General features: G+C 33.8%; 1 protein-coding gene across 3 annotated transcripts in view; it reads left to right on the top strand.

Annotated features, from left to right (window-relative positions):
- The window catches only part of LOC137638708 (long-chain-fatty-acid--CoA ligase ACSBG2-like), a 69177-nt gene that overhangs the window by 41879 nt on the left and 11897 nt on the right, over positions 1-15401 (top strand). The window contains exon 1 of one of the 3 annotated variants that reach the window (XM_068371027.1): positions 3715-3873. The exons of 1 other annotated variant lie outside the window; for it this stretch is intronic. In XM_068371027.1, the coding sequence (XP_068227128.1) occupies positions 3847-3873 (27 nt within the window). In that variant the 5' untranslated portion in view covers positions 3715-3846. Of the gene's footprint in view, positions 1-3714; positions 3874-12605; positions 12744-15401 lie in introns of those variants that run through there. One more of the 3 variants, XM_068371028.1, reaches the window with a different exon arrangement.

Below are 15401 nucleotides of genomic sequence, written 5' to 3'. Positions count from 1 at the left end.
AAGCCTTAATATCTTCAATGTTTTGTTAAAGTATTTATAGTTTATATAGGAAATATTTATTTTGATTTTGTTACTGTTTTTAGAATATTTAATTTTTCCTCGTTTCCTTTCCTCACTGGGCTATTTTCCCTGTTGGGGCCCCTGGGCTTATAGCATCCTGCTTTTCCAACTAGGGTTGTAGCTTAGCAATTTATAATAATATAATAATAATAATGTCTCGTGGGAGCTTATTGTATAGTCTCGGGGTCGCATTTTTAAAGGCTCTAGAGCAGAGGTTCTCAATGTGGGTGAAATTCACCCCCGGGGTGAATTTTTGGTTTTCAGGGGTGAATTGTGACCGAAGTAAGTTTATGGGTGAGATCAATTATAGGCTTTGGTGCATCTGGCCTGTCACGTGGGCTGGGAGTATATCCTGTGCTGGCCCTGGAAAAAATGGATTAGATAGTAATATAAAAGTGACCACCCAAGTTAATCCTAGGATTGGAAAAGGTACTGAGGAAGAGACAGATGGCTAGGGAATGAAGTAGGCTCCCAGAAAATTTACTTGGCAACCCCAAGGTTGGGAACTCCTGCTTTAGAGCCTACAGGAGGCATGTATATAGGTTCCAACAGTTTGAAACCATCTCTAACTATTCTCGTGTCAGGGTGATTTGTGGAAAGCACAATATGTAGCAATTCTCTTAGATATTTCGGACGTCCGGTCCTGATAACTTTGTGGGTTATTGTACATATTTTAAACACCATTCTTGCTTTAATCGGTAGCCAATGTAGATCAATTAGTATAGGAGTGTTGACAAGAGACATGAACTCGTTATTTGAGTAGATTTTTAATTGCAACTCTAATGAATAGTTTAATCTTAGTAAAGGCTGGAATTTTAATGCTTATATCCCAACGAAGATTAATGAAGGCCTTGTTTTGTGATTGGATTTTTTTTTCGAGAGTTATAGTTATGGTTGATGCTTATAGTAGAACAATTTTACGAGCGAACTTCAAGCTCATTTGCGGCGGTGCCGATTCTCCTTAATCCCGATGCCTTCACTTCACTAAGAGAAGGGGAGGAAAATGACAAACCGGGAGATATGGCATACACGTTGCCATATCTTCACTGGGTCATTTCACCGAGACCTTTGGTCGAAGCTTATTAAATGCTTGAAGATTAGCTTCCGCATTCATTGTCTCGCATAATAGCCTTCCGCAAATACCATATAGAGTTCCCATCGTCAGGTTTTTCGCCCAGAAGAAATAAAAATGACATACAATATCCGTTTTTTATAGATGGGAAAAGGGTAATGAAACTGTTAAATTTGTAATTGACCAAGCAATCAAACGTGTCGCAGATGCAAGCAACATATAAAAAACAATTTTGTTTCAGATTTGCAAGGAAAATTGGGTCGAGGCAATTAAGCATACTGATAACATTATAAAGGAAGACGTGAAAAATGACGTCTGTATTAATTAACTAATTCATTGACTCTTTTGTGATAGAACTAGCTTCATCTGACGAAGAGTCACCATAACCACGTTTGCTAACTGAACCTTTGTTTTTTTTTTTTTTTTAAACTTTTTCCATTTATTAAATAAATTCTGAAACTGTACAATCACCAATGTAAATATACTATATTAAACTTAGTTAAGTAAATCCTTTGTAAAGAATCCTGTCTCTTAATAATTAATCGGAATTGAGAAATGAAATTTATTTGATATCAAAATTAAGATTATTTCTGTTAGTGTGTTAATCTTTTTCTAAAAAAATTTCTCTTTGTTGTATCCAAGAGTTTTAACTTGTTGTCACAATGTGGTTGAATACAAAAAGAACGAAGGAAGTAATTTAAGAGAGAGTATCAAATTAAAGGATTATATTCTTGGACCGTTCAAATCCTGGTGAATGACTCATTAGCTGACCCTTTGTTTTCCTTTTCTTGGCTCGCCCATAGATTAAAGGGGTCAAGCCAGGTGTGCTTTAAAAATGACCCGAAGTGAACTGGCCACACCTCCAATGGCCTTCGAGGTCGCTCCTGAAATGGTTTGACTATAGTAATTCAAATACTGTTTTATTATTATTATTATTATTATTATTATTATTATTATTATTATTATTATTATTATTATTATTATTATTATTATTATTACAAGCTAGGCTATAACTCTAGTTGGAAAAGCAAGATGCTTAAGTTCAAGAGCTCCAGCAGGGAAAAATAGCCCAGTGAGGAAAGGATACAAGGAAAGGAATAAACTACAAAAGAAGAATAAACTATCAAAAATAAAATATTTCAAGAACAGTAACATTAAATTAGATTTTGTTGAAGTAAAAATGGTTTTGAGAATGTAACAGAATATATATTTATATTTTCTTGGGAATAATATTTTTTTTTATCTTATATTAGGAAATACATATATACAATCTTACGCTATATATATATATATATATATATATATATATATATATATATATATATATATAAATATATATATATATATATATATATATATATATATATATATATATATATATATATATATATATATATATACTCAGTATATTTACATTACTTTTTTTTATTTTACATATACTGTATTTACAATTGCCTTTTTTACTATTTAGCTAAATATGTTTTAAATAAAAAATATATCTACTCGTGAATACATTTTTAAAAAGAAGTTTTAAATCCTGTTTTATTTACATTAATAAAATATTAATGTCTTGGGTTGGAGTTCTTTTGCTTGAGGGTACACTCGGGCACACTGTTATATCCTGTTTCTCTTCCTTTTGTTATTTTGAAGTTTTTATGCTATTGTTGTTTTCAAGTTTTTGTAGTTTATATATGGAAGATTGTTCCTTATTTCCTTTCCTCACCGGGCTATTTTTCCTGTTGGAGCCCTGGGCCTTATAGCATCCTGTTTTTCCAACTAGGGTTGTAGCTTAGCAAGTAATTACAATAATAACAATAACAATAATAATAATAATAATAATAATAATAACAAACTTATTTATCATTCTACTTTTAAAATATTTAACTATTTCTTGGTCAGTATTTGAAAATCCTTTTTTCCCCTACATCTATTTTCCCTGTTGGAGCCCCTGGTCTTATAGCATCCTGCTTTTCCAACTAGGGTTGTAGCCTAGCAAGTAATAATAATAATAATAATATTAATAATAACAAACTTATTCATCATTCTACTTTTAAAATATTTAACTATTTCTTGGTCAGTACTTGAAAATCCTATTTTCCCCTACATCTATTTTCCCTGTTGGAGCCCCTGGGCTTATAGCATCCTGCTTTTCCAACTAGGGTTGTAGCCTAGCAAGTAATAATAATAATAATAATAATAATAGTAACAAACGTATTTATCATTCTACTTTTGAAATATTTAACTTTCTTGGTCAGTACTTGAAAATCCTATTTTCCCCTACATCTATTTTCCCTGTTGGAGCCCCTGGGCTTATAGCATCCTGCTTCTCCAACTAGGGTTGTAGCCTAGCAAGTAATAATAATAATAATAATAATAATAATAATAATAATAATAATAATAATAAAATCCTCTATTATAGTTCCTTGTTTAGCTGTGACCAGGAAGAATAGCTAGTGGGTGATTTGTATGGGACCACTTGGTCTCCTTTCAAGGTGATGGGTCAGGTGGTTGTTGGTGATTATCCACAGGAGTTTGAAGGTTAAGAAGGAAATGGAGGAAGGGGGGAGGGGGGGGGGGAGGAAGGAACGTTGTCAACAAGAACGGATATATGGTTTCTGGAATCAGTTTGCCAGTGGAGTTGACTCGGGTTAGGTGGTTGTTAGAAAGTGCTGGGCATTGTACCGATAAAGTGTTGGTGTGTACTCCAAGACACGATGGGTTTGGAAAGGGAATTGGAAATGGTGAGTGTTCGTTTTGAAGTGATTTGATATTGGGATAATTTCATTTTGTTTGTTTATCGTTATTACTTTCAGACTAAGGGAAATTGATTTACTTTGCCGAACATTTTGATCATGTGTATCATGATTTTTTTTTCGAGACTAATTAGAGTTGATTTATTTTGCCGTACATTTTGTTCGTGTTTATCGCGATTAATTTTTGAGACTAATTAGAATTGTTGATTTATTTTGCCTACATTTTGTTCATATTTATCGTGATTAATTTTTTAGTCTAATTAGAATTGATTAATTTTGCCGTACATTTTGTTCATGTTTATCATGATTAATTTTTGACAGTTAAAATTTATTTATTTTGCCGTAAATTTTGTTCATGTTTATCGCGACTAATTTTTTAGACTAATTAGAATTGTTGATTTATTTTGCCGCACATTTTGTTCATGTTCGTGATTAATTTTTAAGACTAATGAAATAGGTTATTTATTTTGCGTGGATTAAAGAATGCTGGCAAGCAAAAATTTTAATATTTTAATGTACATTAGTTCATTTTCACTCTAGAACTTATGAACTATTGTCAATACCAATATTGATTTATTTATTTAGGGTAGAAATATTCGAATCGTTTAAGACTAATTATAGTTTTTAAAGCTCCTACTAATTACTTTGGAGATGGGACACACAATGAGCTTTTAAGAAAAAAAAATCGCTATTCATATGAATTTTTCTTGAACTAGTGTATGCGATCATTCATAACTAACTGCAGTATGTATAGATGGATATCATCCGTGCGCGCACTCACACACGCACAGACAATTCTTCCCCCCCCCCCCACCCCTCTCTTTCCTAACTACAATCCTTCCCACAATGACCGCTTAGGGCTATATCGGCCCCGCCTCCATCCCTACCGGAGGGACGGGGTTCGAAAAAAGTAGTTTTACGTCTGGCAATGCCTCAGTGCGATAGTTTAGATATGTCATTTGAAGGAGAAAAGATTGAGGTAGAATCATTTAAGTATTTAGGAACTATGATCTCCAATACAAGGTCTTTAGAATTAGTTTAGTGAAAGATTAAAAAAAAGAAAATTAGACAATGGCTACATTAAATAAGATTTGGAAATCAACTAGACTGAAATTACATATAAAAAGACTATATATCAGTTTAGTGAAATTAGTGTTACGCTTTGGGCATGAGTCATGGTATGACAATGAAACAATCGCCAATAGACTTAGTAGATTTGGGAATAAAGATCTCAGAAGGATATTGGGAGTTAAATAGCAGGACAGGATTAGAAATGAAACTATAAGAGAGCTTACTCGAGTACCATATGTGGATAAGATCATGATGAGGGGTAGATGGAGATAGTTTGGACATGCTCTTCGCACTCCCCAAGAGAGATTAATTCACCAAACATTCAGTTGGGCTCCACAAGGCACAGGATGAGTTGTAAGTCCCAGGCCTACATGACTGAGGACTTTGAAGCGCCAAGTACATGATGATGATTGGAGAAGTATTGAATTAAAAGCTCTCGGCATAAACGACTGCCGTCAAAAGTCGTAGGAAGTTATATATATAATACACACACACACATATATATATATATATATATATATATATATATATATATATATATATATATATATATATATATATATATAATTATATATTATATATCAGTATTTACGTATTTATATATGGGTATGTGTTGGATTATTTCTCCCTAAAGCTCTGCATTGGCCATATAATGTAGTATTCTCGCTATCCAACATTTGGTGTGTAGCAAGTAAGGGCTTAATGATTCAATAAACGACGCATGCCCTTACCTATATAGTCCGTGGGAATTTTAAAAAGCTTTCTCAAGAATAGCAAAAATGTGGCAGCTTTCAAGTAAAACCTGAAGACTTATCTCTTTGGAAAGTGTTATAATAGTCATCAGAAAACTATTAGGCCTGAATACGAATGCTAGCGAATAACTGAAGAGATACAGCGCAAAATATAAACTAGAAATAAATTATTTTCACAAATCAAGGCCCGCCTGAACAGACTCTTAGTGTCTGTTTGAGGGTGAGAAATAAACCCCTAAAAGTAAAAGTAAATATTTTACATCTTTTGAATTGTTAATGCCAGACTTAGATCGTCCTAAAACAAAGAATTGAGGTTGGCCACAAAATAACCCTTCCCACTAACTCTCTATGTTAGCCCTAAAATCCAGGCGAGAACTGGTCCCCCATAACCTGTTTGATTGGAAGCCATGTCACAGACTGATGGCTGGAATGTGTTCGGGACTGAAATAACACTAAAGTGTTAGCTTCCACTTCCCGAAGGATATAATATATCTACTCAATAGTTCTTTTTAATTACATTTCAGCAGCTAGGGAGCAGATAAGCGCATCATCATGAGTATAAAACCTTTGTGTGTGATATATATATATATATATATATATATATATATATATATATATATATATATATATATATATATATATATATATATATATATATATATGTGTGTGTGTGTGTGTGTGTGTGTATCACAATTAAGAATAACAAATGTTGACAAAGATTATATTCATCTTTTAACTTTAAGAAAATTAAAGGCCTTCATGAATGGCACACAAGGGACACTGACAATGACAGTTCCCTATAGAGCGACCATATAATCATTGCACAATTTCCCCCCCCCCTCTCTCTCTCTCTCTCTCTCTCTCTCTCTCTCTCTAAGGGAAGGAAGCTCAATTACGTATTAGAATTGTGACGTCAAATAACACTATAAACCAATGATGGTTTTAGCTGATAGGAAAGATGGGTGATAGAAATGGTTTTGAAAAGTTAAGCATTAGTAACATTACTATAAAGTGTTTTAACATAATACGAAACGTCGTCTTAGTGGGTTACAACAGAATCGAAAGTGAGGGCGGTGGAGTGATCGAACCTGTGTACGATATCGTAGTATACTCGGGTTCAGTGAAAGCATAGTTGTAAACAAGGCCAATATTGTATTGGCCTTGGTTGTAAAGTGGGACGGTGAATTGTAGATGTTATGGACACTTTTGAGTAATTACTCCATTTTTAATTTAGTATTGTCTGCATTTTGAAAATACATTTATATCAAATGTACGCTGGGATCACAAACTTCTGTTCATGTACGCTGGCAACACGAACTTGTTAGGTTGACTATATTGACGATGTTAGTTCCAGGTCGTTTAGTGAGGAAATAAGGTTTTTTTTTTTTTTTTTTTTTTTTTTCTTTTTTTTTTTTTTTTTTTTTTATACCCCGCCCCCCTTGCTTAACATACCTTTGGACATATTTCGCTTTCCCCCATTTAAAGCACCTCCTAATTTCTGTACAAGAGGAGGAGATCTGCAGGATTGCATAATTTTGGAGTAAATGTCCCCAGTGATGGAGTTAGTTGATAGTCGAAGAAATTCAACAGAATAAGGCCCTTGGATGCTACAGCGTTTTACTAAGATGAACATAACTTTTGATATAGTTAATTGATGGAAGAAAATGACATTTGAATGTTTATAAGTTTACATATCCCTATGTTGTTAATGATAGGAAAATAAGTATATCTCGTGAACTTGGAATGTCAGAGATTTTCAGGAATGTAATCAGCCTGGTTGCCGCCTTTTTGATGGACTTGGCTTTGGGGTAAACCAGTGGTTCCCAAATTTTTATTCTGTCATTTCCCCCCTGCACCCAGTTCAACCATCTAGATTTCCCCCTTCTTGTGCATGAGGGAAAGCGTAGTTAAAACACACTTGAAACTATTTACTCATTTATTTTTCAAATGTGCAAATATTGATACACACAATTACAGAGTAAATTGGTTAGAGAGCAGTTAGTAACAACTAAGCATAGCCATAGAGCCGGTTAATAAAAAATAAAAGGACTTTTGTTTGCTCTTCTACTTTAGAAGAGCAAACTTTTAGCTAGTAGGTAGTGTAATTATTTCCCCCAGTTTGGGAACCGCTGGGGGTAGACCGTAGTTTCTTGTAATGACTGCAACCTCGCATTCATGGAGCTTGAGCTGGACTTCAACCCAGTTCTGACGATCGCCAGGGAGGGAAATTTCCTGTAGGCCACCGCATTTAATAAATTCAAATGTTGAACAAATTTCGTTGGCTCTTCATAGTGTTTTTTATTTTGTTATTATTATTATTATTATTATTATTATTATTATTATTATTAGCTAAGCTACAACCCTAATTGGGATAGTTTAGTTGAAAGCTCTATTCACTTGATTCATGATCGTGAATAGAGAATAAGTTTAGTCATCCTTGTGACCAGTCCCTGTCACGGGGCTATAAATATGTCACTTTTCATTGGCCCGTCAAGTTGGATTAGACAAAATAAAACTATTGCTGAGACCAATGTCTTTCGTTGGCCCTTTAGCTTATGTAGGGTGCAAGGTTTACGTCAAGAGAGGGAGGAGTTTTGAGATCTGGCACACGCTGGTTGCTCTGGGTATGACGGTTGTGCCATGAAACGTATGCAATAGCGGTAGTTTGTTCACTTGGGGGTATCTGGCACCTGTCAGCTATTTCTGAACTTGTTTGCCACATTTGATTTACAGTCAATAAGATCCCATGTCTTAACCTCAGGGTAACTGTCCCCTGCGTTGTTGGAAACTTAGTGTATAAGATCCCATGTCCCAACCTCAGGGTAACTGTCCCCTGCGTTGTTGGAAACTGTGTGTATAAGATCCCATGTCCTAACCTCAGGGTAGCTGTCCCCTGGGTTGTTGGAAACTTAGTGTATAAGATCCCATGTCCCAACCTCTGGGTAACTGTCCCCTGGGTTGTTGGAAACTTAGTGTATAAGATCCCATGTCCCAACCTCAGGGTAACTGTCCCCTGCGTTGTTGGAAACTTAAGTGTATAAGATCCCATGTCCTAATCTCAGGGTAGCTGTCCCCTGGGTTGTTGGAAACTTAGTGTGTATAAGATCCCATGTCCTAACCTCAGGGTAGCTGTCCCCTGGGTTGTTGGAAACTTATAGTGTATAAGATCCCATGTCCTAACCTCTGGGTTGTTGGAAACTTATAGTGTATAAGATCCCATGTCCTAACCTCAGGGTAGCTGTCCCCTGGGTTGTTGGAAACTTAGTGTATAAGATCCCATGTCCTAACCTCAGGGTAGCTGTCCCCTGGGTTGTTGGAAACTTAGTGTATAAGATCCCATGTCCTAACCTCAGGGTAGCTGTCCCCTGGGTTGTTGGAAACTTAGTGTATAAGATCCCATGTCCTAACCTCAGGGTAACTGTCCCCTGGGTTGTTGGAAACTTAGTGTATAATATCCCATGTCCTAACCTCAGGGTAACTGTCCCCTGGGTTGTTGGAAACTTAGTGTATAAGATCCCATGTCCTAACCTCAGGGTAACTGTCCCCTGGGTTGTTGGAAACTTATAGTGCATAAGATCCCATGTCCTAACCTCAGGGTAGCTGTCCCCTGGGTTGTTGGAAACTTATAGTGTATAAGATCCCATGTCCTAACCTCAGGGTAGCTGTCCCCTGGGTTGTTGGAAACTTATAGTGTATAAGATCCCATGTCCTAACCTCTGGGTTGTTGGAAACTTATAGTGTATAAGATCCCATGTCCTAACCTCAGGGTAGCTGTCCCCTGGGTTGTTGGAAACTTATAGTGTATAAGATCCCATGTCCTAACCTCAGGGTAGCTGTCCCCTGGGTTGTTGGAAACTTAGTGTATAAGATCCCATGTCCTAACCTCAGGGTAGCTGTCCCCTGGGTTGTTGGAAACTTAGTGTATAAGATCCCATGTCCTAACCTCAGGGTAACTGTCCCCTGGGTTGTTGGAAACTTAGTGTATAATATCCCATGTCCTAACCTCAGGGTAACTGTCCCCTGGGTTGTTGGAAACTTAGTGTATAAGATCCCATGTCCTAACCTCAGGGTAACTGTCCCCTGGGTTGTTGGAAACTTATAGTGCATAAGATCCCATGTCCTAACCTCAGGGTAGCTGTCCCCTGGGTTGTTGGAAACTTATAGTGTATAAGATCCCATGTCCTAACCTCAGGGTAGCTGTCCCCTGGGTTGTTGGAAACTTAGTGTATAAGATCCCATGTCCCAACCTCAGGGTAACTGTCCCCTGGGTTGTTGGAAACTTAGTGTATAAGATCCCATGTCCCAACCTCAGGGTAACTGTCCCCTGCGTTGTTGGAAACTTAGTGTATAAGATCCCATGTCCTAATCTCAGGGTAGCTGTCCCCTGGGTTGTTGGAAACTTAGTGTGTATAAGATCCCATGTCCTAACCTCAGGGTAGCTGTCCCCTGGGTTGTTGGAAACTTATAGTGTATAAGATCCCATGTCCTAACCTCTGGGTTGTTGGAAACTTATAGTGTATAAGATCCCATGTCCTAACCTCAGGGTAGCTGTCCCCTGGGTTGTTGGAAACTTATAGTGTATAAGATCCCTTGTCCTAACCTCAGGGTAACTGTCCCCTGGGTTGTTGGAAACTTAGTGTATAAGATCCCATGTCCTAACCTCAGGGTAACTGTCCCCTGGGTTGTTGGCAACTTGGTGTATAAGATTCAGTGTCCCAACCTCAGGGTAGCTGTCCCCTGGGTTGTTGTAATTGACAGTTTCATAGTTTTAATGGCTTTGGTTATGAGAAATTCGGCTTAAGTTTGTAAAACTATCCTACGCTATCAGTATATTTATCGACGTCCTATTATTTTTTCTACAGTACACTTTCTTCTTCTTCTTCTTCTTCTTCTTCTTCTTCTTATTATTATTATTATTATTATTATTATTATTATTAGCAGCTAAGCTACAACCCTATTTGGAAAAGTTAATAAATATTAGAATTGATAATACCATATTTTTAAAACGGTAACATCAAAACAGATATTTCATATAATCCATAAAAAAAAACTTGTCACCCTGTTCAACATAGCAACATTTGCTGCAAGATTGAACTGTAATAGTTTTAATGATAATTTGTATTCGTCAATTCCCCAGTGTTTTCATTGAAATGGTTTGGCCCTACCGTATTTTACTTTTTCCTCTACGTATTTCATAGTCCACCTCTTCCTCATTTGGTAGAAATGTTTCTAAAGTCTTTTTACAGTTTATATATGAAATATGTTTTAATGTTGATGTTTTTTTTATTTTATTTTAATTACCATTAATCTATTTATTGCCTTATTTCCTTTCCTCACTAGGCTATTTTTCCTTGTTGAAGCCCTTGGGCTTATGGCATCTTGCTCTTCCAATTTGGGTTGTAGCTCAGCTAGTAATGATAGATAGTAGTATTAATAATGATGGTAATAATGTGTTCATTGCGGTCTTCAAAATCTTTCCATCCTTATTAATCTCATTATTTTACCAATTTCAACAATGATGATGAAAAATTTATTTTTAATGTATATTCTCTCATATGCCATCCCTAAAACCTAAGTTTATCAGCTGTTGCCTCTATAATTCTTTTCTATATGATTGGAACATAAGTTTTAAAATTGACTGTAACCTAACCCATTCGAGCTAATTAATCTAAAAAGTAATTTACTTTTCAATAAAACTTCAGTTTTTCCCACAATGTTTTAGGGCAATAAATCAACTCTACACGCTGTGTATGTCTATACTATATTATAAGATTGTTTGTAAGATTTACATTTTAATTTTTTTTTTTCTGTATGGCCAGTCACGTCATATATTTGCTTATTTAAGTTTCATTTATTCTGTATCTGTTAATCAATGTCCAGTATAGCTATGTCGGTGCCACTGGTCTTGGGTCACTTGGAGCATTGAATTTTTCTTTTCTCGCCTCGATAGACCAAACTTTTTCTGGATTTTCAATTATATTAGTTGTTTTCCAACTGCTAGTTTTATGAATGCATCTTTGACTGATTCTCTCTCTCTCTCTCTCTCTCTCTCTCTCTCTCTCTCTCTCTCTCTCTCTCTCTCTCTCTCTCTCTCTCTCTCTCGCATATGATTTTCAATGTCTTCCTTTTTTTGTTTTCCTGGGTTTTATATTCAATCCTTAACATTGTCAGTGTACATTTACTACGTTTTATTGATAGTCCTAAACATTTAAATCTATTAAATACTGCCCTTCACATTCGCTCGCATTTTCATAATCAGATTGTTAAATCTTCGTTTTCTTCTTCGTAGAAGTCTTCCCCTTGTATTTGCATCGTAGTGAAATCTATCAAATTATTTTGCCTTCTTGGTTCCTCATCTCAGAGAGAGGGACCTTATAGAATTTTTATACTACGCAGCCTTTGGCTCCTCTCCAAACTTTTGTCCAACATAGTTACCGGTTTGAAGTCATCAGACGGGAGACTTCTCTCCTGACAAAGATTCAAGTCTCTGTGATCAGATTTGACCTCTAGACAACGCTGGTTTCAGTTTAATGTTGAATATTCATCAGCAGAAGAGAGTAAAATTCGATTTGCTTTTGTTTACATGGCTTAGTTTACGTAATGCGTATGAAGCCTACCTGTTTAGATATACCCCGAGTGTGGGGTGTGTGCGTATGTCCACCGAGGATCACTTTTTACAGGTGCATTCCTAAGGTGGCGTAACCAGTTGAGCCTTCAGGTATTTTAATACGTCACTCTGACGTCATGAAGAGGGGGTGGGGATAATGGTATATTTGGGAGGAGCAAAATCCCATAGTTGGGAGGAGCGTAGAGAGGGAACAGGGGGGATAGTGAGATTTTTTGGGGGGAGAAACGGGTAACAGATTGAGATAGAGAGGGAGAGAGTGTGAGAGAGAGAGATCCAGGGTAGTAGTAAAAGGTCTCTCATTTCTCTCCAGTCAGTTCTGTGCTCTCGTTGAGCCAAATTTTCTAGTTTCATAAAGACAATAGTTTATCTTTAAAACTATTTGGAAGTTGTTCGTGATCTGTTTTATGGTAAATCAGTGGATATTTTTAAATATATTTGTTGAACTTTGTAAAAAGTTGCTCTTGAGGAAAGATTACTTCTTATAAGGACAGTGATATTTTGTGATTGGTATAATATAATTGTGAAGTGTTAATTTTTTACATATACTGTATTTTCCAAAAATGAAAAAAAAATACTTTTGAGGTTGATTTTAGTTTTGGCAGTTTTTGTTCGTGTTTTTGAGTAGCTAATGATGAATAGTCCAGAAACAGCGATGGACTACAAATTTTGCCTATGTTCAAAATGTTCCTTTTGGCCTGTAGCTCTTATTCTAGTGGAGAATGAGGAAAAATCGTGCTATCTATATTTACTTAACTAGTGCAAGATTAGAGCAAATTTATTGATTAGAAACTTTATTACACCAGTCATAATTCTGTGTTAAAACCATGATTAACAATATTACAAATTATTGTAGGATTAATTTATAAACTTGAAATCTTTTATGGCTGTAACTTTATTTAAGAAAAAGTTAATGACAAGGGAATTACTTTCCCCATACTTTTACATAAATTTGGGTGTATATTTATAGAATATCTTGCTCTGAAAGTATTGATTTTAGGACATTTGAATGAAAATTATATATGTATATATACATTATATATATATACTATATATATACTATATATATATATATTTATATATTATATATATATACTATATATATATTTATATATTATATATATATACTATATATATATATATTATATATATATATACTATATATATATTATATATATATATATATATATATATATATATTTATATATATTATATATATACTATATATATATTTATATATTATATATATACTATATATATATTTATATATTATATATATACTATATATATATTTATATATTATATATATACTATATATATATTTATATATTATATATATACTATATATATATTTATATATTATATATATACTATATATATTTTTATATTTTATATTTATATATATATATATATTTATATATTAATATATAAATATATATATACTATATATATATATTTATATATATATATATATATACTGTATATATTTATATATTATATATATACTATGTATATATATTATATATATATACTATGTATATATTTATATATATATATATACTATGTATATACTATGTATATATTTATATATTATATATATACTATGTATATATTTATATATTATATATATACTATGTATATATCTATATATTATATATATATACTATGTATATATTTATATATTATATATATATACTATGTATATATTTATATATTATATATATATACTATGTATATATTTATATATTATATATATATACTATATATATTTATATATTATATATATATACTATATATATATATATATATATATATATATATATATATATATACTATATATATCTTTATATATATATATATATACTATATATATCTTTATATATTATATATACTATATATATCTTTATTATATATATATATTATATATATCTTTATATATTATATATATACTATATATATCTTTATTATATATATATATTATATATATCTTTATATATATATATACATATATTATATATAATATATATATTATATATATAAATACATATATAGTATATAATATATATATATATATATATATATATATATATATATATATATATATATATATATATATATATATATATTAATGTCCTTAAATCAATACTTTTAGAGCAAGATATTCTAACAATATACACCCAAATTTATGTAAAAGTATATATAATTATATATATATTCCAATAAAGGTGGCACGGGACCTAGTTATTGTAGGTTCCATCATCTCCCACTTGCCAAAAGATCTTATGAGATGTTCTCACCCTCAACCCCCCCCCCCCTCCCCGTTCCCCGCCTACTATTAGCCTCCTCAAACCACTGCCTCTCACCTGTTACTATCCCTCCCCTCTAGCCCTACCCCTGCTTCTCCGGCGGTTACCTCCTCCCGGCCTCGGTGAACTTCTATGTAAGTTTAAAAACTTAAGGCCAAATTTAATTCTGCCTTAAGCCTATTTTATAATGAGAGGGCATATGGGACGGAAGCTGTCCATAGCGAGGACCCCAACGTTCCTCCAGGAAGCCAAGGTATTCATCCGTGTTCGCCTTGAAAATCCTTGGACGGTTGCCCTTCAGCGACCGTCTGTGGTTGCCGACGACCAAATATTTAAGTGCGAAGGGTTAATATAGGTGTTAGAAGTTACTCCTATGTTAATCTATATTTTCTTTAGTGTATTGCATTGTGGTTTGAATGGTATTACCGTTAATCTTCCTAGACACGGTTTCGTAACATTTCGTGGGTATTGGCCCCCCTTCCCTCTATTGTCTGTGAAGAGGCATAGGATTTTTTATTCCTTCCAAATTATGCTAACCTTCAGCAATGACGTCTCTTAACTTCCTGTGTGTCGTCTTTGCTCAATCCGACATTTTCTCGGTTTTATGAAGTTAGTATATAAAACTACGCAGACAATAATACAGAAAGACGGACAGCTCTCTCTCTCTCTCTCTCTCTCTCTCTCTCTCTCTCTCTCTCTCTCTCTCTCTCTCTCTCTCTCTCTCTCTCTCATATATATATATATATATATATATATATATAT

Source organism: Palaemon carinicauda, chromosome 3 (genome assembly GCF_036898095.1).
Source record: "Palaemon carinicauda isolate YSFRI2023 chromosome 3, ASM3689809v2, whole genome shotgun sequence".
Classification (NCBI taxonomy): domain Eukaryota; kingdom Metazoa; phylum Arthropoda; class Malacostraca; order Decapoda; family Palaemonidae; genus Palaemon; species Palaemon carinicauda.
This window is presented reverse-complemented; position numbering and strand designations above follow the sequence as displayed.